Source organism: Zeus faber (genome assembly GCF_960531495.2).
Source record: "Zeus faber genome assembly, chromosome: 16".
Lineage (NCBI taxonomy): Eukaryota > Metazoa > Chordata > Actinopteri > Zeiformes > Zeidae > Zeus > Zeus faber.
Window position 1 is genome coordinate 17376462 of NC_137202.1, and position 22500 is coordinate 17398961.

Here is a 22500-nt window from a genome sequence, read left to right on the forward strand (position 1 = left end):
CCACCACACGAGGCCTTCGCAGCATGTCTCCACAAATTTTATTATTCTTGTGTATTAATATTTAAACGCAATATAAAGCAAAAACAACAATCCTGCTTGGAGGGTCACGAATGCCGCTGCCGGGACCACCTCCGGCCCGAGCTAAGCCTACAATCAGGGACGGCGTTTCTTCCTCCCTCCTTCCTTCCTTCCCCTTTTTTTTGGTTCTCCAACATTTCAGCCGTTGATGAAGGCCCTTCCAGGACTCTGCCGGACTTCAGGACGCTGATCCTTTTTCGCTCACCGCGTACGACCCGACAGTTGTACACCAGACGACAGGCAAACCTGGACCCCCCTCAGCCCCCTGCGTCGATGGCGACGGGCGGAGCCACGTGCGACGCCTGCGACCTGCTGTGTTTCTGTCCACCTTACCCCAACAAAACATGTGGGGAATGACTACGAGGTGGTGCTGTATATTAGGAGTGGAACGCAACTCTATGGAACGTACTTGATGGCACTTAAGTCGAGTTTCTTTCTCCGTAGAGTTTAAGTATGGATGCTTACCGTTACTTTTCAGGCTTTATGCTTTTACTCAACCAGATTCACGTTGAAGGTCCAAGCAGCGGTTAATAATGACCGAGTCTCTGTCTTCATACACGGGATTCGAGCAGTTTGCGGAGATGGTTCCTTTTTGAGTTTGCCATCGACACACTTGCTTGACGATGACATCATAGTATACTGAAGGATCTGTCTTCACACTGAAATAAATGGTCATACTGTTGAACAAGTACTTGTACTTTTGATACTTGGGTGTAATTGTCAATGACTGTTGCGTGAAGGGCAGGGCCGGACTGGGTCTCAAGAATGGCCCTGGGCTGTTTTACCCAGACCAGCCCCCCACAACCAGCCCGTGGATCCTCCACCACCCACCGCCGCCCCGTCGACGCACAAACAGTACAAACACACCCGCCCTTACCACCACTTATAAGCATAATGCATGGATACTCTAGGCTACTCTCACATTAACCAGAGCTATTTATATTGTATCATGTCATTTTGATGACTGCTGGTGGGTGATCATACAGATGTTGTTTTTATGTTGTTGATGATTGTTGGAGCATGGGGTGCAAGAAAAGTTTTTGTGTGAACGGCCAATACATTTTACATACGTACACATCGAATTGAACAAAAATGAAGTACTATAAATTGTTTGGCCTGCTGCTAAGGCACAGAGCATTACGCCTGGCCTCGGAAATGCTTGTCTAGAAACAATAACATATAAAAGACAAACACCAGCCTGTATATATTTGTACTCGTGCCAGGGTATTGCTGGCCCATAAATTATATATAATATGTAAAAGGGATATTTGCGACGCTTGAAGGCAGCACGGTAAAAAAAATCTGACAGGCCTTGAATGCAGGGTGCCACCTTTGGGGAAGAAAAAAATCCTTCTCACCTTAGAAAAACAAATGCTGTTCGCGCGCCGCTGGCAGTGCTGCTGCTGCTGCTGCTGCTGCTGCTGTTGCTGCTGCCGCTGCTGCTGCTGCTAGTGCTGCTGCTGCTCGCAAACACCACCTATCTTCATGCAGGTTGTAGCATCAGCTTGAAGTGACTTCATTTTTTTTTTTTTTTTTTTATCTCTAGCCTTTTCAGTGCCGCCTTTCCTCTTTTTACTTGGATTTTCGTCCATTTTAGAAGAAGAATCTTTTATTGTCACACAGCACGCCACTACAACACATGCATTCATGCAAACACAGACACACACACACACACACACACACACATACAAACCCAAACGCTTCAGATGGCGGCCGGTGAAATGAGTCCTCTGCGTTTAACCCATCCTGGCTTGTCCTTCCTCCGGGGGGGCAGCAGCCAGGAGCAGTGGGCTGCGTTCAAGGACGCGGCCGGGACCTGGTCACCTCTGACCAGTGATGGACATATTATGTCCATCACTGGTCAGATGATGTTGTGCATGTTTTTGGTGGGGGTCCTTACTGACATGATGGAGGAAACCCCACGTGAGCACGGGGAGAGCAACCTAATTGGGAGATAACCCGTCGGAGCACGGTGCCACCAGCGCCCCAGGCGGGAATCGAACCCAGGACCTTCTTGCTGTGAGGCAGCAGTACAATGCACCATGGCCCACTTTGATTATAAGGGCTGGTGCATAATTAAAGTGGGGCCGGCGACGCAGATCTCTCTCGCTCTTGTTTTTGTACGGAGCGACCTGCCCATCGGGATTTGTCCCGGCGCTCCCGATGGCCAGTCCCGTTATGATGAAGGGTGTTTATTTTCGCCAGGACTTTTTCCATCGCGTTTTCTCTCCCCCTGTGAAATGGGCTGCAACACGGAGCACGCAAAGCACCCTTTTTTTTTTTTTTTTTTTCTTTTTTTCCCAGTGTTCGGCTCCACCCCTGGAGCCAAACTCCGGAAAAAAGGGGGAAGAGAAAAAGGATGCGAGATATTAGACTTCAGCCCCTGGCCAGACTTTGAGTGTCGTTTCTCTCTCCCCGCTGATTGAAACATTAATCAGGTCTAAGCCCACAGCCATCGGCGGCATTGATTAAGTCATCTAGTTAGGCTGCAGATGGACTACAACTTGGAAGCTAATGTTGCATTACAGTTAGACATCTAAAAGGCGGGGGTACCGGGGAATGAGGAATGTTCCTATCCATGTTCCTTGGGATCCGGTCCAGGAACCCGTCGTCGGTGTACGCCGGTGTTTTTTTCCAACCCCTGTGCCGCAGCACACTTACTGTAAGAAAAAATGTAAGAATGGAAATGAGCGTTTGTGTTGCATGGCTGGTACTAATGGATCCAAATCTCCAGTTCCGGCCAGAGTACCAGCTCTGCCTTCACCAGAACAAGTTCCACCCTGAAAGCCAGGGCTTATTGGTGGTGATGAGTCTCGGTTCATTTGGTCCAGGTGGTGTCACAGCAGTTGGCGCTGCGTTGTGAATGGATTTCTCAAAAGAATCCTTTCATTATTTTGAGTCCCGGAGACTCATTCATTCGCGAGTCGTCCATCACAAACTATTAGTAGGCCATAATAATAAGTACGATATACATGTAAAGAGTTTCGGACGTTTTTAGTGGTTAAGAGGGTCGTGGGGTGCCATGGGATTGTTTCATTATAAAAAAGTGTGCCGTGGCAGAAAATAGGCTGCAAAACACTGGCGGACATGTGAGTTGTTGTTTTGTTTTCTTCCTGGTGAGCTCGTGGCGGTAGGAAGCCGCTCCGTTTGATGCCGCTAAACCCAAACAAACCCGAACGCCAGCTCACAAACATCACAATCCCTCCGCAGCCGTCTCCTGCACATGCAACAGGCCTGGAAATTTTTAGCTCGCAGGTGCTCCTTTGGTGGAGCCGCGGCCTGGGAAGCGTAAACGCGCCATGTAATTGGTTTCATTGTGGTTGGGTTTTCATTTTTCCCTCCTGGCTGTATGTCCACCCGGCTGTCTGACTGTCTGTCTCTTGGGCTGGCCAGCTGGATGGATGGAGCGATAGTGGAAGGGGCTGATTTTCCGGCTGTCGAGCCTTGCCTTGAGGCGACGCAAATAAACACAAACAAATGGGTTTTGAGGTGACAACTCACGCTAAGCTCCCGTTCTCCATCATATTCATTTTTGGGGCTTTTTTTCTTCTTCCTTTCGGGGGAAGATGGCGCTCGGGTTGTTTCATTAGTAGCGCGAGGTTAACCGTCCTGACCTTAATCAGCGGACTGAGAGTCAAGACGAGCACTTCAGTTGCTCCGTGCTGTGAGACGCTTCTCGGGGAAGTAGAGGAGCTTTCCCTCAAGGAGTTGAAACCGGTTCATCTAGTCTTGATTGCGGTCCATTGCGATCAGGTCGAATTGAATCGCCCATAGCTTGTGATGTAGCGGGCTCCAGAATCCTGTTTCATTGACTTTTTTTACTCACTCATCTGAATGGAAATCTCTCTTTCTTTTCTTTTTCTTCCGTGAGACCAAAACCAAGTCGCACCATCCGTATAAGGCCACGAACCCCAGTTTTTACGATTTTTAGATGTGATTTTTCCCAAACATCCACACCTGTCTATTGTCTAGTTAGGGAGATAATATTCAAACTAGGATCAAAACTGTCCTTATTATACATCTCTAATGGTCCTAATATGTATGGAATATAACGTTGAACTTTAACTGTTAGTGGGTTTTAGCTGGGGAACGCCTGGAACCTCTTGAAGGACCTCCCGGGGGTCCCTGGACCCCCTGTTGAGAAAAAAAAAAAAAGTAAAAATGTTGCCTTTATTTACCAAATGGCATCTCATTCATTGACATATAATAACAAAAAAACGACAACAATAAATGAAGGTGTGCGGGCATCAAAAGCGACCCACACAAACAGTCTATCTTTGTCTCCACATGCTTACGTGGACATATTAACGTAAACATCCACCTACGTAGACCTCTCTCTCTCTCTCTCTCTCTCTCTCTCTCTCTCTCTCTCTCCCTCCATCTCTCTCTCTCTCCCTCCATCTCTCTCTCTCCCCCCCTCCCTCCCGCTCTCTCCCCCTCCCTCCCTCGCCCAGCTGGTGGTGTCTGGTGCGTTGTTGACGGCACTGGAGAGTTAAGTAGCTGTTTCACAGCTGATTTACAGGCCCACGGAGGAGAAGGCCTCGTCCTTGTAGCCCAATTAAGGACTAGTCACGGGGGGGCGCCGGTGCTTTGAACCCACCCTGTGCAGGTCCGTGTGTGCACGCTCGTACACACACACACACACACACACACACAAACACAAACACATACATGACAACACACACACACACACAATTGTGTGATTATGCAAACACATGCATGATTACACACATACACACACACACGTGCACAAACGTACAGAGACGCGATTACATGCGTGTTTTCACAGACACACACACACACACACACACACACACACACACACACACACACACACCTGCAGAGGCAAGAAGCCTGCAAATTGTGCATTCAGCCACGTGCACGTGTAAGTGCATGGTTGTTCTGATAGCGATGCAGACACTGTCCGCTGGGCACCACTCACACATTTAATGCACGGACATAATCATGCTGGTCAAGCTGATTTACTGCTACGTTTCACACACACACATACACACACACACACGCACACACACACACACACACACACACACACACACACACACACACACACACACACACACACGCGCGCAACCTCGCTCACCTTGACAGGTACCGCTGCTCTCTCTTCCTCCATGGCTTCAGGGAAAAGCTGAGGAAACATGCGAGAGCTGACACACACGCATACAAATGCACACACACACACACCCACAAAGAATCACATGGAAAAACACACACACACACACACACAAAACAATCACAGACACACACACACACAATCACACAAAAAACCACACACACACACAAACAATCACAGACACACACAAACACACATAAACACGTGCGCACACACACACACAAACACACACGCACACACAAACACACACACACCCACAACAATCACAGACACAAACACACGCACACACAAACACACACACCCACAAATAATCACACAGAAAAACACACACAGACAAAACAATCACAGACACACAAAAACACGCGCACACACACACACACCCACAAACAATCACACACACACACACACACACACACCCACAAACAATCACACACACACACCCACAAACAATCACACACACAAAACACACACACACACAAAACAATCACAGACATAAACACAGACGCACACACACACACACACACACACACACACACACACACACACACACACACACACACACACAACAATCACACACACAAAAACACACACACACACAAAACAATCACACACACAAACACCCACACCCACAAAAAATCACACACACAAACACCCACACCCACAAACAATCACACACACAAAAACACACACACACACAAAACAATCACAGACACAAACACACACACACACACAAAACAATCACACACACAAACACCCACACCCACAAAAAATCACACACACAAACACCCACACCCACAAACAATCACACACACAAAAACACACACACACACAAACAATCACACACACAAAAACACACACACACACAAAACAATCACACACACAAACACCCACACCCACAAAAAATCACACACACAAACACCCACACCCACAAACAATCACACACACAAAAACACACACACACACAAAACAATCACAGACACAAACACACACGCACACACACTTGCACACACACACTCGCACACTCACACATGTACACATCCACACTTAACCCTAACCCTAACCCAATCATACAGAACTGAATGTAAAATACAGGCACTTTCTCTCTGTTGAACACACATACAGACGCTTAAACACACACACGTACACACACACCCATGGCTTGGTTTCATTGGAAACATGAAATGACAAATAAAAACACCTCTAATGTTCAGTGTTTAGAAAAAAAATCAAACGCTCTGAGCTGTTTTTTTCCAACATTAGGGCGATGCAAAATATTCCTAAAATACTTGGAATACATGGAATACATGGTAGTTGTAACATAGAGATTCTCTCTCTCTCTGGGCCCCGGACAGACCTCGCTCGAACCCAAATCCAACCTGACGGCAGCATGAGGCTAGCAGGTACGCGAGCGAGCACACGCGCGGTCAGCTGAGCTACATTAGCGCGGCGGTGACAGCCGACCAGACAAGACATCATCGCATTACCGAGCGCGGCCTGTTAGCACGGCGCTAGCGGTAGCGCCCGACCGCACCGGCGTGGCTACAGGTGTGGCGCTCACTCAGGCTCACACGGGCTGACATGTGCCCGCCGGGGGCCCGCGGCGCGTCAGCTAGCGCTGCGCCTCTGTCAGCCTCCAGTTAACTTCAAGCCGCCGCGTGTTGACGAAGTCGAAGAGACACAGTGTGAGGGCGGATGCGAGGGCTGCCCCCGACTAAAGATCATCCTCGTCGACTATTACTTGTCAGTTCAAGCCATTCGTCGATGAATCATCACGCGTTAATGATATAAATTGTATTATTTTAATATATGTTTTTGGTGCATCAATAATGGTTTTTTTTAGTTCCACGGCTGAGAAAGAATTTTAAAACTAACATTGTTAGGACTGTGTTACATTACGGATGAATACAAAGCCTAATAACCAGCCTTCAAAATATCAATTAAATTTACAAGCGCTGCGCTCACGAAGCGAGCCTCCTGTTAATTACCCAGGTTTAACATTACATCACTTAAACGTATTAGGCCCATATTATTGTTTTATTAATGTACACATTTAAATTTTATATTGGCATCATTTTCACTGAAACGTTTGTTTTCCCGGTGTCTGCGTCCCCTCGCCAGGGACCCCTCGCCAGGGACCCCTCGCCAGGGACCCCTCGCCAGGGACCCCTCGCCAGGGACCCCTCGCCAGGGACCCCTCGCCAGGGACCCCTCGCCGGGCGCATTTCCCGGGGCCGCACTCCCGGTTACTCGGCCTCGTTGATACGTAGCTCAGTGTGTAGCACTGACAGAATTAGCCGTTGGAGCAGTTGGTAGTGGGTGTGATGTCATAGCGATATGTCATAGACCCAGTGGCGGGAGAAGTGCAAAGTACAAACATATAGCCATATTGATATTTTGCAGAAGCAAAAGTATATAAGTACTTGCTCTGGAAGTATTCAAAGTAAAAGTACTTGTTGTCATATCCTGTGTCCTGATATAACAGAACCTATAATACAGCATGGAGTCTGGAATGTAGCTTCTGTTTTGCTAATGAGAGCTTGAGCATATTGTGATTATAAATCACAACAAAATGGTCGGTGGTGTCTGTCATTTTCAAGGTTAAACAAACATGAATATAAATCTTCGTTGTGTAGTGTGGCGGTGTCCCCCAGAAAAATGTTTTCCTGGAAAACTGGGAGCCTCTCGGGGTGGCACACCAACGCCTTGTGGGTAAGGGGGACATCTCATGTCTAGTAGGGAACAAACAACGTTCATTTTGAACACGTACAATAGCAATTTGAACCACGGAAAAGCGGGAAGGGAAGACCCTCCCTACGCGCTTGCAACCGCTCCAGACCCGCTCGTCGGGTTGATTTTGAGACAGGGATGGAGTGGTCAGTGGCTGGGAAACGAGCAGAGAGCGCTTCTGAACACCCCCCTGGGCGGCATCCACTGACCAGAGATCAGCTCTCACAGCCTCAGTCCTACTATTACTGTAGTAGTTGGAAATGGCAAACTGGCCCCACGTCAGCGGATCAGTTGTCATTGTTGATTGACCAGCGTTTGTACCGCCTTCTCGTATTGAGCGACTTGACCAACTACTGTACCTATCGAATCTCTGGTGGCCACAGGGGGGGCCCAAGGAGATTTTAGGGGTGCGGCCGCTGCCCGCCCAGGCCACCCCCTAAAGTCGCCGCTGCGTAGTGGAGTAGAAAGTACAGATATTTGCTATGAAGTGACATGAAGTGGAGTAAAAGTTCAAAAGTCTCTTCACTGTATACCCTAACCCAGATACGAGGAAAAAATGACTTAAGCACAGGAACAAAGTACTTGTACGTTCTGCCCCTGCATGAATCTGACACCACACACTTCTTTGTTTTTCATCTTCCCTTTCAACTGTTCCCTGCGTCTGTCATTTCTTTCTTTCTTTGACGAGAAAATGAGTCCTCGGGGAAAACGGACAAAAAGGGGGAGTGAGCCAATGCCGAGCCGGGATGCCCCCCGGCGCACTGTTTGTTCCGACCGTCTGGGTTGTTTCCTCCGAGAAGGCTGTGGCGGAGTTTGTCGCCTTTTTGTTTGTCTTTTCTCTGATCAAACAACGGGCGACGTACCGATAGAGCTCGGCCCATTATCGTCAAAACGCCACTTTGTTTTGCCCGAAACAGGTGGCGAACCGCCGGCAGCTAATTCCAGAGACAAAAGCCCATTAACACGACTGCAGTGAAGCAGAAAAAGCAGCAGGGGGTTGACAGCATCTTTGTTGTATGTAATAGTATAGGACGTACATACTTGTGTGTGTGTGTGTGTGTGTGTGTGTGTGTGCGTGCATGCGTGCGTGCATGCGTGCATGCGTGTGTGCGCATATATTTGTGTGTGTGTGTGTGTCTGTGTGTGTGTGTCTCATCACTCGCCTTTTGGGATCTAATTTTTTGACAAACCTTTTTTTCTCAACATTTGTTTTTACTTTTTCCCAATGGTTAGTTGATTCCTATTTTTTTTTACCACTCTGCTTTTTACTGTAATAATTGTTATTATTACATATACAATAAATGTATTAATTTAATAATAATGATGATGATTATTATTAAACAAATAAATACTAATACATTTTATTATTTTAGAGCTATGTGGGTGACTTGTCAAGGTCTATTTTCAAATGAATATTGGAACCTTAAATCAACCCCCCACCCCACAAACCGTCTCCCCCTCCCTCTCTGTCTGTGTCCCCCTTCTCTTTGCTCTTTCTGTAAAGTTCATTTCTCTCGCTCTCTCTTTCTCTATCTTTGATCACTCGTTCACTCATCACTCTCTCTCTCTCTCTCTCTCCCTCCCTCCCTCCCTCTGCAGCAGCTGATGAGAGAACGACAGCAGATGGCGAGTCGTCCCTTCGCCTCGGTGGCCGTGGCGCTGGAGGGAGAAGAGGAGCTGCTACAGGTTGGCCACACACACACACACACACACACACACACACACACATAGTTGCACACAAACACAAATGAATTTGCATACACACACGCAGATGAAATGATGCGTGCACATATACAAATGTTCATGAACAACACACATACAGCACACACACACACACGCACACACACACACACACACTCACAATGATACACACAGAAATTACCATGTACATCGGGAGAAGAACGAAAAAGCTCTGAGAACATGGGATTGAAAATTCATACATACACACACACACACACACACACACACACACACACACACACACACACACACACACACGCACACACACACACATTTCCATTGGCTCTGATTCCCGTGAAATGGCGGTGCTCGATGGTAGGTCTGGCTATCCCACTGGTTTGACTGACACCTCCAGACGTTGACATGCAACACTCACACACACACACACACATACGCACACACATGCACATGCACACACACCCTGTGTTGGCCCACTTTGCACACTGTTATCCCGCCCCTGCTGTGTGTATTTGTATTGGTGTTTGAACCGGGGATATTAAGTGTGTGTGTGTTTGTCTGAATAAGGACGTTGGTGTGTAGTTTCTAGATGCACTACGGACTAACAGCTCCCGGTCTTTAAGAGGAGAGTTGTGTCAAACAAAATCTGCTGGTTTGGTTCAGTGATGCAGGGTTCAAGTATTTTTTTGAGATTTACTCCGACGTCTGATTTTTCCCACCCTACCACTACTACCTCTTCCGTTCGTTTGATTCAGTCAGTGCACTTCACGGTCAGCGAGGGAGGACCTTCCGGACTTGAACAGCTCTTTTGCCGGAGTGACCCCGGAGTCATTTGAAAGATGTGTTCAGTATATTTGGATCGTTCACAAGTCGTGCTTCACCGGTTTGGTCGGGACTCCTGTCGGCGGGAATGTCCATGCCATATCAATGCTTAACCTCGAAGGCATTTTATTTACATTTGCTACCTGCTCGAAGAATACAGATTTTTATCACTTTACCAAGCTGCGACAACCAGGATTCAAAGGTTGAGAAGTTCAGATATATGAATATTAAAGGTGCTATGAGCAATAGCATTAGTAGAGTATTTTGGGGAGTTTTGGTGACACTAGTGGGCACTGCAGAATCACCGACTCACTATTCGATGACCTTTTTCTTCCTGTACCATGCGGTGCGCCATGAGCCCCCCCACTGGCCACGTTGTCTCCCTGAAGAGGGTTAGGGTTGGGGTTAGTGTTAGTTAGCGTTTTCAGTCCAAACACGTTGACTTTCTCCATCCGAATCAGCCCTGATAATAAAGGCTTTTAAACAGCACTTCATTTGTCAACCCTCCTCCTGTTGCTTTGAGAGCGCCCATCCAGATCTGCTTTGGGCTGATCTGGACAATGATCTGCACGATGTAGAGCAATAATCTAGCCGTCTCCAATGTGTATTTCACATTTCGTAAATATAATTTTTCGGGGGAAGCCGCAGTGCCGTGCAAAATACACTTGGAGGTAAATTGTGGAAAATTCCATGTGTTGCCTTCAACTTTACTTTTAACTCTTTCCATCCCAGCTACTTTTGATGTGCCTTTGATCAAACAGCTAAAATAGCAGATATTACAGATACTATGAGGGTTCATCATAGATTGTGTTCTGGTCATCATCCTTTTGACTCAAGGTTGAGTATAAAGATCTGTCCTCAGTGGATTTATTCTTATAAAGTGACTGGACCTCAACTCAACCCGGCGCGTTCATAATCCTGATAACAGGATCCTGCAATGAATTATGGGAAATGAACCCTGCGCTCAGAGCTGTCGATCTCCTGCCCCCGAAAGCCACAGTGGAGCGCAGTGACAGATGTTGCGGCAGATTTGCCATATTTTGGAGGTCGAACCGCATGGACAAATCGCCCACATTCATCAATAGGCTCATTCATCAAGCTGCATACAAATATATGCGTGCCGGAAGCAAGCGTTGGTTGGTTCAAATACAATGTACTGGACACTAAGAACACATGAATGCTAATGTGATTTCACTGACAAATTAGACTCCTGACTGAATGGCTTATCTGAATGTTTATTGCTCTTATTATTATTTATAGGCTTGTTTGTTGGTTGGTTGAATTGTTTGGTTTAATTATTATTATTGGGGCTCCAGCCTGTCGGGGCTGCCCTACTAATGCTCTGAATTTTGAAGCCTAAAACTATCTGGTAAACCAACTTGGGCAAAACACACATGTACGGTTTCTTTCTTGTTTGAACCGCGATGTCTCAAAGACCTGGTGGTTGAAGTTTCATTCAAATCGATCCAGACACGGAGCAGATGTTAGCGGAAAGCCAATACGTCCAACCCCGGCGACAACTATCTGGAAGACATACTTCGGCGTAAGCTAGACACACGGTTGGGATGTCATTAAAACTGCTATGTAACAAGGATCACGTGGTGTAAATCTCATCCAAATCGATCCACATACCGAGCAGATATTAATAAAAAAAACGAACAAATTTGAAATATTCAGTTGGTTTTGGTTAACGGACACTTCACTTGTCTCGTTCGAAAATGAATTAGATGAGATTTACAGTAAGAAGCTTTATGACATCATATTAAATTCTAAAATTATATTAAATTGCAAAATTCTAAAAATGTATTTTTATGTATGTAACTACACGACGTTACTCCACGATGTTTGATGTTTATACATGAAGTAAATTGTGCTGCACGGCACAAAACGATCAAGAAAACTGTAATACCTACCTAAAACAAATGTGCTGGACCCTGTCTATTGCTGCCTGAAGCTATGTGTGTTATTGTTATTATTATTATTATTATTATTATTATTATTATTATTATTATTATTATTAATAATAATAATTATTATTATTATTATTATAACTTTTTGCAAATTAATATTTTGTTGCTCCATTAAGATCCATTGAATTTGGTAAACTGAAGAACCTCAACCTCAACACCATATATCAAACCACATATTATTATTACCATATATATATCTATATATATATAGATATATATATATATCTATATATATATATGCTGTATTTATTCTCCAACTTGTTACACTCCTCACGACTCTCGGATCTGAGTGTTAACTAAATAGCCTACATATCATTGAAAATGCACAAGGTTTATCCCACTAGTTTGTAAGTTACAGTCATGGCAAAAAGGCGTTGCACTTTGCCTCTCACCTTCCGGCGGAAAAATCTGAATATACGTTCACCCAGACCCTGTCCTAGTACGCCTTCAATTATCTCCTCTTCCCCGGAAGCTGACGTTTCATGGCTCTCCGCTGTCAAGAGTGCTGGGTTCAAGCAACGGCTGGAGGGGGTTGTCGTCGCTCACCGCTTAATTACTTTCTGATCAATGAGGAGTTGATTTGAGTTGGGTTTTGTTTTTTTGTTGTTGTTGTTGTTGTTTTTTTAGCTCGAGTTTGATTTTCTATCTCACTTCCACTTTGGTTTATCCCTCCACTGCCCCACCCCCCAAAGCCAAGTTTGCATTTCGTCACTGAAGGTGAGACACAATGGGGCAGAACGCTATCTTCACACCCAGGTTAATTGCACAACATCTGGTAACCGTAAGCCGCGCACGGCACTTAGCATAATCGTATATATCGAATAAGGCAGAAGGTGAGGCTGAGGTGTGGTGGTGGGTTTTTTTTTTTTTTTTGTTGTTGTTGTTTTTCGTTTTTTCGTTTGGGTTTTTTTGAGCCATCATCGTCCCCCGGTTTTATGTTTCTGTTTAGACGACGAGCGGAACGCACCACCTGTTTCAAGATGGAGAGTCGCGGGTTATAAAAATGTCGGGAGTGGATCTGATGAGGTTGTTAAGAGGTAATGACATGAAAAGCAACGTGAGGGAAGCTGATTTGAGTTCATGCAGGTACACGATAAACACCGGGTCGTAAATTAAGTTTCAGTGACTTTATGTTATTCGACAGATGTGGCGCCCTAAGCGTTTTCAATATTATTGACACCTGCATACCTGCGAGTGTAAATATGCTGGTGGGCATGTACATCCTTAAATTGATTCATACCAACATGCGGGCCAAACCAAGAGTCAACTTGATTGGTCGGGTGATGTCAGGCTATTCAACCCTCTTTAAAAATGAATCCTTTATGCATTTTAATTTATCTAAAGAAAGAAGGAAGATATTCAGGATTCAGCCAGGCCTTAATTGTGTGTATTTCTTTCATTAATTAATTAACTAATTCATTTTTTAAATTTATTTCATTTTTTTTTACCTGTGCTGTCAGAATGCTGGGCATACAAAACAGAATGTTTGTGCTACTGCATCGAGGACAGAGTTAGTCTGCAAGTGGAGTTCAACTTCTCAACCTGCCCTGTGGACAACCTGTAGGACGACAAGAGCACAGTTTTTGGTTATAGAGCACCATGTGTGTAGTTCTGTGGCTCCCTTCTGGTCACAGCCGGAGAGGAACCATCAGTAAGACATCTCTACCTCGCGACGAAAGGTTCGACACTTTTTTTCCCAGATTTGGTTCTGGATGAGTCACTCAGCAGAGTCGTTGGATTCGCTTGGTGCAACGCACACTGAGCGAGGGACGACTTGCTGAATGATAAACGAGAGGTGTTGAGATGCTCACCGAATTGAAGCTCATCGCCGGCTCTTTCCGGTCACAAATCATGGGTGGAGTCTCAGTGAATGCCTGTCTGGCTTTTGCTGGAGTGACTCCGGACTCCTGAGTCAGTCAAACAATTTGTGCCCTATGAACGAATCGTTTGCGAGTCGCGCATCACTAATAGTCCTCCGTGTGTGAGATGCAATTGAGGTCGAAACAGGACTTTGGAGAAGTTTGCCGGAGGCTCATATCCATATCCTGCGTTCTGTGTCATGCACAACGGCATCTCAGCAAAGGGTTGTTTTTTTTTGTTTGTTTTGTTTTTTTGTTTTGACAGTTTGGGACAGTTTACATGTGACTCTTATGGGGATTTACTAGTTTTGAATTCTGACAACAGTACATTCCACTAATTTCCCACCAGAATGACCCCCCCATACACACGCACACGCACGCACACACACACACACACACACACACACACACAATTTATCCTGTCTGATCACAATTCCATGGCTTTTCATCACAAAACATGACATCATCAGCATAAATCTTCATTTCCCACCGCCATGGCCGTGAAATCCCACGGCGCGGCTATAAAGCCGAGGAGCTCGCAGCGCCTAGCGTCCGGCGGAGGAAGAACTGACTGATAAATGACATCTCGTGGTTTTCCTAGTGCTATTTAAAGCAAGGAATGAATCAATTTCATACCTAATGTTTTTAATGTGGCGTATTTATTCTCCAACTGCTGGGATTTAATGCTCCTCGGGAAGGAGGAAGGGAAGGGTGGATGTTGGGAGGGGGAGCAAATAAAACATATTTATGACACCTGGGAGTAATGGGCTGTGAGTTTGGTGGTTGTACAGTACTGTTGCCACGGAAAGAAACGCTCCCGCGCGCGCGCGCACACACACACACACACACACACACACACACACACACACACACACACAAAGGAACACTCAAGTGAGGGCACATTAGAGTACAGATTATTAATAATGTGTGCACATGCACCCTCACACATAGACCACCCACACACCCACACACACACACACACTACACACACTAGCACACACTACACATGTACACAAACAAGTTTGTATCAGCAACTGCAATGCCTCCAATTTAATCTCCCACAGAGGAGAAGGTACTGGTGTTCTGTTAATATGTATCTCCAGCACGTGCACACACACACACACACACACACACACACACACACACACACACACACACACACACACACACTCACACACACAAACACACACACAGAGTAAACACACATTTTTCATGGGCAATTGCATGTACTCTCACCGTGGTTTACTTTGACATCAGAGAAGTCACCTGTGCTTTCCCATGGCTGCCAGAGCATGCACACACGCACACACACACACACACACACACATGCGCATGCAGCGTTATTAACCCAATAACTCACACCTCTGTCAACATTAAACAGACAAAAACAACCCTATTTCTCTTCATGTTCTGTTTGCACACCACCAAAGAAACCGGGACAGCCCCCGCCCCCCCGGTGGAAGAAGAAGTGTCCGAGCTGCATTTTACTATTTCACACACACACACACACACACACACACACACACACACACACACACACACACACACACACACACACACACACACACTCACATGAGAAATGAGGAATGATCACCACCTGCAGCCTCAGCTGAGTAAACTGTCCACATCCCGACCTGTAGTTGACATAAATGTCTCGTTTTCACAGTAGTTGTATTATATGGGACCAGATTTGTTTATAAAGGCTCAAACTAATGAGATAATCAGCCTCATTGACCCTTCAGCAGCTCCACAGCCTTCATCTGGAGACGAAGCCTTTTTTACACTGCACAAAAAAAAGGGCCTTTGCGTAAAAGGTTTTAGTTTCATAAATAGACCGATGGGACTAATCTTAACCAAACATTTGTAGTTTGGGCTTTTGCAATAGTCTTTTGATTTCAACTTAAGTTGACTATTTTTTTTGTCTATTTTTTGTCATTATTTTACAGTTTTTTTGAAGAAACATACCGCCACTATCCTAGCGAGACACTTACCAGTCTACTGTTGACACACGTACCACTCTACTATAGAGAAAAAACACAGAATATTTTACTATTGAGAAACTTACAAACCAGCCGCAGCTTCTCTCCAAGTTTAAATGCAGTCCAAGGGGACAAATGTTCAAAATATAACCTCACATTTGACCTTCTGTTTTTCAAAAAACAGGATGGAGTGGATAGAGTGTCTTTTGTGCTGCCAAATTCCCGACACAGCTTACAAAGCCTCATGTAAGATAATAATATAATTTGATCTGGACACTAAAATGAAGCTTCCACTATTTTCCCGCTGTAAAGTGCATCCCTATGGTTTTTGGATGCTCAAACAGTGTTGTGAATGAGAGAAAAACACACAAACAATATCTTCAGTCGTTTAAGTGCAGTTGGAATTCATCTAGTGAATGCCAAAAAGCATATTTAGATATATCCATTCTGTTTTTCTTTTGACGAATGTTTGACCTGCTGACTGTATGTGCTTTGTGTTATTCTTTAATACTCGAATGGCACAGTATATAAAAAAAAAAGAAAACTCTTTACATTTTTATTTCTGCCCAAATTAACTTCTAAGGTGAGTAATGCCCAGGTTTAGTGTCGTAATACACCCATCAGTTACAACATTAAAATCACTGACAGGTGAAGTGAATGACATTGCTCATCTAGTTAAAATGAAACTTGTCAAGGAGTGGGATATGTTAAACAGCAAGTGAACAGTCAGTTCTTGAAGTTGATGTGTTGGAAGCAGGAAAAACGGGCAAGCGTAAGGATCTGAGCCACTTTGACAAGGATCAAAATGTGATGGCTAGAGGACTGGTTCAGAGCATCTCCAAAACAGCAGGTCTTGTGGGGTGTTCCCAGTATGCAGTGCTAAGTACCTTCTAAAAGTTTCCAAGGAAGGACAGCTGGTGAAAGACGCCCATACAAACTTGTTTGTGAAATCAAGATGATTGATGCATGTGGGGAGCGAAGTCTAGCCCGTCTGGTCCAGTACCACAGAAGAGCTACTGCAGCACAAATTGCTGAAAAAGTTAATGCTGCTATGACAGAAATGTGTCAGAACACACAGTGCATCACAGCTTGATGCGTATGGGGCTGCGTTGACGCAGAGCACTCAGGGTGCCCATGCTGACCCCTGTCCACCGCAGAAAGAGCCTACAATGGGCACGTGAACGTCAGAACGGGACCATGGAGCAATGGAAGAAGGTGGCCTGGTCTGATGAATCACCTGGGGTTAGGGTCCGATCCGATGGAGCATCTGTGGGATGTGCTGGAACAACAAGCCAGATCCATGGAGACCCCACCTCACATATTCCTGGACTTAAAGGATCTGCTGCTAACGTCTTGGTGCAGATACCACAGGACACCTTCAGAGGTCTTGTGGAGTCCATGCCTCCATGGGTCACAGCTGTTTTGGTGGCACAAGGGGGAGATACACAATATTAGTGGTTATTAGTGGTTGTTTGAATGTTGTGACCGATCAGTGTATATCTGTGTTTTCTTATTCTATTTTGGGTTTATTTTCTGTGAAGGATGGAATTATTTAATCTTCCTCCGCGGAGGATTGAGAGACACACTGAGCAGCCATTGTTGCTGTCATTTCCTCCTCCTCCTCTCTCCTGGAGGTTTGGAAGTACCGGAAAACAGCAGGTGGTGACTGTGGAGCTGCATCATGTGCACACACCCACATGGACACACACACACACACACACACACACACACACACACACACACACACACACACACACGCGCACACACACGCACAGACACACACACACACACACACACACACACACACACTAAAACATGCACTCACTCGCATAGAAGACAGACACACAGAATAAGAAACACACAAACTGGCACACATACTCGCATGTACACACGTACACACACACACACACACACACACACACACTAACACACAGTACACACCGAGATGGAACACAAATACTTGCATACACAAACAATTTATATTGTGATTTCTAGTATAAATAAACAAGCATGGATATACAGTAGACACACACACACACAACCACACACACAGCTGTGATTGTTCAGGCTGTCAGGTCTTATAAATGTAATTGCATATAATAAACACACACACACACACACACACACACACTAAACGCTCTCTCTCGCACATGTGTATTTTTGACCACAGCAGCACAAATTCACTGCTTTCCTGTTTTGGCTTTGTTTGTTTTATTCTTTGTTTTCATGGTTTTTATCGGAACCGCGTTTCTGTTCTTTTGTCATGCAGAAGAGCGGTCTTCTTCCTCTCCTTGTTCCTTCAACTCCTTTTTTACTATTACTATTATTATTATGATCTAATGCTGTGTAGTACTCTTTATTTTTGATAAATATTAACAGAATTGAAATGCCTGTTAGTTGTCACTCACAGCCGTTTACACTCATGCTGCAGTCCTCTGATTTGGACGTTTTTTGTTTTTCCTCCATCCTTCCATCACTCTTTTTCGTCTTCCATTTCCACCCCTCCTTGCCCTCCACCCTGTCATTCATCACTTATTTCTCTTTTCCCCTGCCTTTGGCACCCTTTTACACTCCCCCTCTTCACAACATCCCTCCTCCCCTCCCTCCCTCCATCTATCCGTCCATCCGTCCATCCTGTCCTCCATTTGGGAGTCCATATTTCCCCTCTCCTCATCTCTCTTTTTTTCTCTCTCTCTCTCTCTCTCTCTGTTGTGTCGCTCCATCATACCATTTAGTGCCAGTTTCAGGTTCAGCTGAGCAAGCAAATGAGCCCATTATGTCCCGAAACACTCTGAATACTGACTACCGTGTGGTTGTACGTGTGTGCGTGTGTGTGTGTGTGTGTGTGTGTGTGTGTGTGTGTGTCTGTGTGTGTGCGTGTGCGTGTGTGTGTGCTCGAGTGTGTGTGTGTCAGCAGTAGAAGGAGTTGTACTCGTCGAAGTCGTAGAAGTGCCTATGACTCGCAAATTGTTGTCAGTAAATCGGGGAGGGGAGCCAGGCACATTATCGTTACATCATCATTAGTTTCAGTAGAATTATAGATTTGGGAAAGCCATAATAGGTATTCACAGCTCCAGCGCTGTGAGTAGTTTGAGAGTCATTTATTCCCATGCGCGCGTGTTTTTGTACGTGATGAAACAAAATCTGTAAACACTTTAAAAAAAGAAAAAAGAAAAACGCCGAAAAACGATGCCAAACACCACAAATGCAGTCGTAATTAGAAGCAGAGACTAAACGATAAGAGGAGGACGAGCTGGTTCATTGATGTCCTTCAAATATTTAAATATCCTTTTTTCATCATATCCTACACTTGAACCCAAGGTGCTCATTTAGTACAGTAAATTAGCAATTCATATGTAAAACCTCAAAATACTGTTTAACATGATGCTAGACAGCTCCCTTTAAATGTCAGCAGCTACAAGTAGAAAGAACATTTTATTCCTCATATTCAGTGATTGTTCATCAAGTCAAAAAATATATATTATATTGAATATGATTAGTGTATTTGATCTCTGTTTTGTCCGCGCTCCGTGTGGTTGCAGCTATGACGGCCAAAAACGAGGCGCTGCTGGAAAAGAGCATGTGTTCCCAGTCAACCCGTCAAAATTTACAGGAGGATGAATGAATAAATAAAACAGGGGCTTGACAGGCTCACATTCAAAGGGTGGATTGTGGCTAAAGCCCTGCGATTCAAAAGACAGACCTTTCAAGGATGCAATCTGATGCCTGTTGGTGGAAAATAGTGAATCCGTTCTTTATCCATTCTGCACGATGATTCCGTCCTCCGAAACTGCTCATCCGTCTGGGTTCCGGTGGCAACACTGCAGAGCAGAGCAGAGCGGTCCAGACGTCACTTTTTCTGGCAGGTTCTTCTACTTTCGTGCCGGGGGGGTAACCAAGCCAGGCGGGAGACATAATCCATCCAGTGGTTCCAGGGCAAACCCTGCATTGAAGCCCGCTCAGTCGGATGGACCTGGTACAGCTCGCAACGGAGGCTCCAAATTGAGGCGTCCTCATCAGAACCGGTTCCTCTCAATGTGCAGGGCTGGCGGCTCTGGGAAGCCCTCCTGGGCCCCAGCCTCCCTGCGGAGAAAATTCAGTTTTGGACGTGGTCTCCTACAACAACAACGACATTACTGCAGCTGCTGCACCTAACAGGCGGTCAATCCCGCTGTCCTTTTTTGTCCTCACTCATTAAAAAGTCACAGGGTGACAAACCGTATTTTTTACGAAGAGCCTCACGGCCGCAGACTGGGACTTGCTCGACTGCATTAACCGCCGCACTTGGCTGCAAACCATTGTATGACGTACCCAGGCGATCGGAGTGTGATGAAGCCAAGACGACACTTATGGCGTTTATTTAGTTTCCAAAAAAGTTGCATATGAGCAGTTGTGGATTGAGCGCATGGAGCAGTATCCAAGAGCACAGACCTGTGAGGCAACTTGGATTACCACTCACTCGCAAAGCGCAGTGGACTTTTGAGACTTTGGGGCTGGGGGATGGGATGGAGCGTGACGGATGTCTCCGCTCCTTTCATTACTCAATGTCAATACTGGCTGTGTTTTGTTGCTGCAATTTTATTTATCAGTTCTGGGGAGTTCTATTGAGAACATGAATATGAGGAACTGGAAAAAAAAGCCTTGTCAGAGTCAAACACTCGTACGCTGAACAAGCTTGACTTAAAGGCCTTTTCCTCAAGATGACTCATCACTGTAATGATCGTAAGAAAAGGTATCGGAAGAGTTTAGTTAGTAGTTTCCACATTTGCAATCTCCAACTTCGGCATAAAATGTGGCGTACGTAATCTTTGTGCAGGTCACAAAAACAAACTTCTGTCCCTCCCTCCTAAGCAACACACAGCACACCGGAAAGCCGACTGTGATGCCTCCAGCAGGGCGCATGGAGGCGGAGGGGATTGGCTGAAGATTAGTCCCAAAGTCAGGATGCTCCTCGGACTGAGAGAGAGGGGACTGCAGGAGCGAGCGTTGTATATACTGTAGCATCTTATAAACACAAGGCTGCTGAAGGTGTGATCCATTGTATCGCCTCTGTTTGTATGGCCACGGGTCGGCCATTTGTCCAACCCAGCCACTTATCCAATGAGGTGTGCCGCCACTTGTCCGAGAAGTGCTTAAGCTCTTTTCCAAAGCGACAACAGGGTTGTTATTGAGCGATAAAATGCCTTTTAAATGGCTTTGGCAAAACAGTTTTTACTGTTGCGTTGTTTATGTCTCACACTCATCGTGATAAGACGTCTCTTACTTTTTTAATTTGAACTGTATAACTCAGACAATCACAACCAGGTTCTCTGGAGTACATGTCTTGATGTAGCTGCAGGTATATCATTTTGGGGGATTTGTTTTTACTTGTGGGTGTGATTTCACGTCAGCAAAAGTAGACGACTACGGTACAAAATAAATGACCCCGACAGAGTAAGTAAATGTATTTATCATAGAGTAAATTTGATTGATTCAAGGCAACAGTGTGTAATCAATTGTCTTAAGACACTCTCAAAATCAAACCTGATTCTATCTGATTCTATTCCTCTATTTAAAAGACACGATATATCTTCGGCCGTCGATGGTATTTTTGTTTGAATTGCTTCTATTTCCATGGTAGAGAGAGTAGACATGATGCCAGCTAAGGTGTATGTATACTGTAAGTTATCCTTTGTGCTTCCTTTATTGTTATTGTTCTGCAGACCTCCCGGCTTCCCAGCTGGATCTCCGTGCTGACTTGCATTTTGCTCTGGGCCTCACCGACCAGGCACCATGCCGCAGTGGTCACGTTGGCTCAGAGAACAATATCCAAAACCCCAAACCTCCGCGGACCAATTTGTAGTGCAGGGGAAAGAGCTAAACAACTCCTCCATTACTCACTGGGTTAAGCCTCTTCTTCCCTTAGTCATCCGGACCGGTCGTCCAGCGGCATCGCAACTGGCAAATTTCCAGTTGGCGGAGGGAAAAAAAAAAAAAGGAAAACAACAACTTTTGAATTTGAGTTGATGCCTCGCTTTGTGCGCGAGGCAAATTCGTAATAATAAAAATAATAAAAACATAGGTGTATAATCACAGATCTGTCGTACTTGTTGAGAACGGCACTTCATTATGCTTACAATAACTTTATAGGTCATTTTATACACATGCTTCACTGTGTGTAATAAAGCTGTAATAATACTGTACAGTATGTGAGTGGGTGAGGCTGTTGATTTTTCTTGTACGAATTGTGGTGA

General features: G+C 45.3%; 1 protein-coding gene across 1 annotated transcript in view; it reads left to right on the plus strand.

Moving 5' to 3' along the window:
- LOC307242450 (attractin-like protein 1) overlaps window positions 1–22500 on the plus strand; it is a 258960-nt gene that overhangs the window by 203629 nt on the left and 32831 nt on the right. The window contains exon 28 of the mRNA XM_080016946.1: window positions 9539–9625. Coding sequence (XP_079873072.1) covers window positions 9539–9625 — 87 coding nt within the window. The remainder of the gene's footprint in view (window positions 1–9538; window positions 9626–22500) is intronic.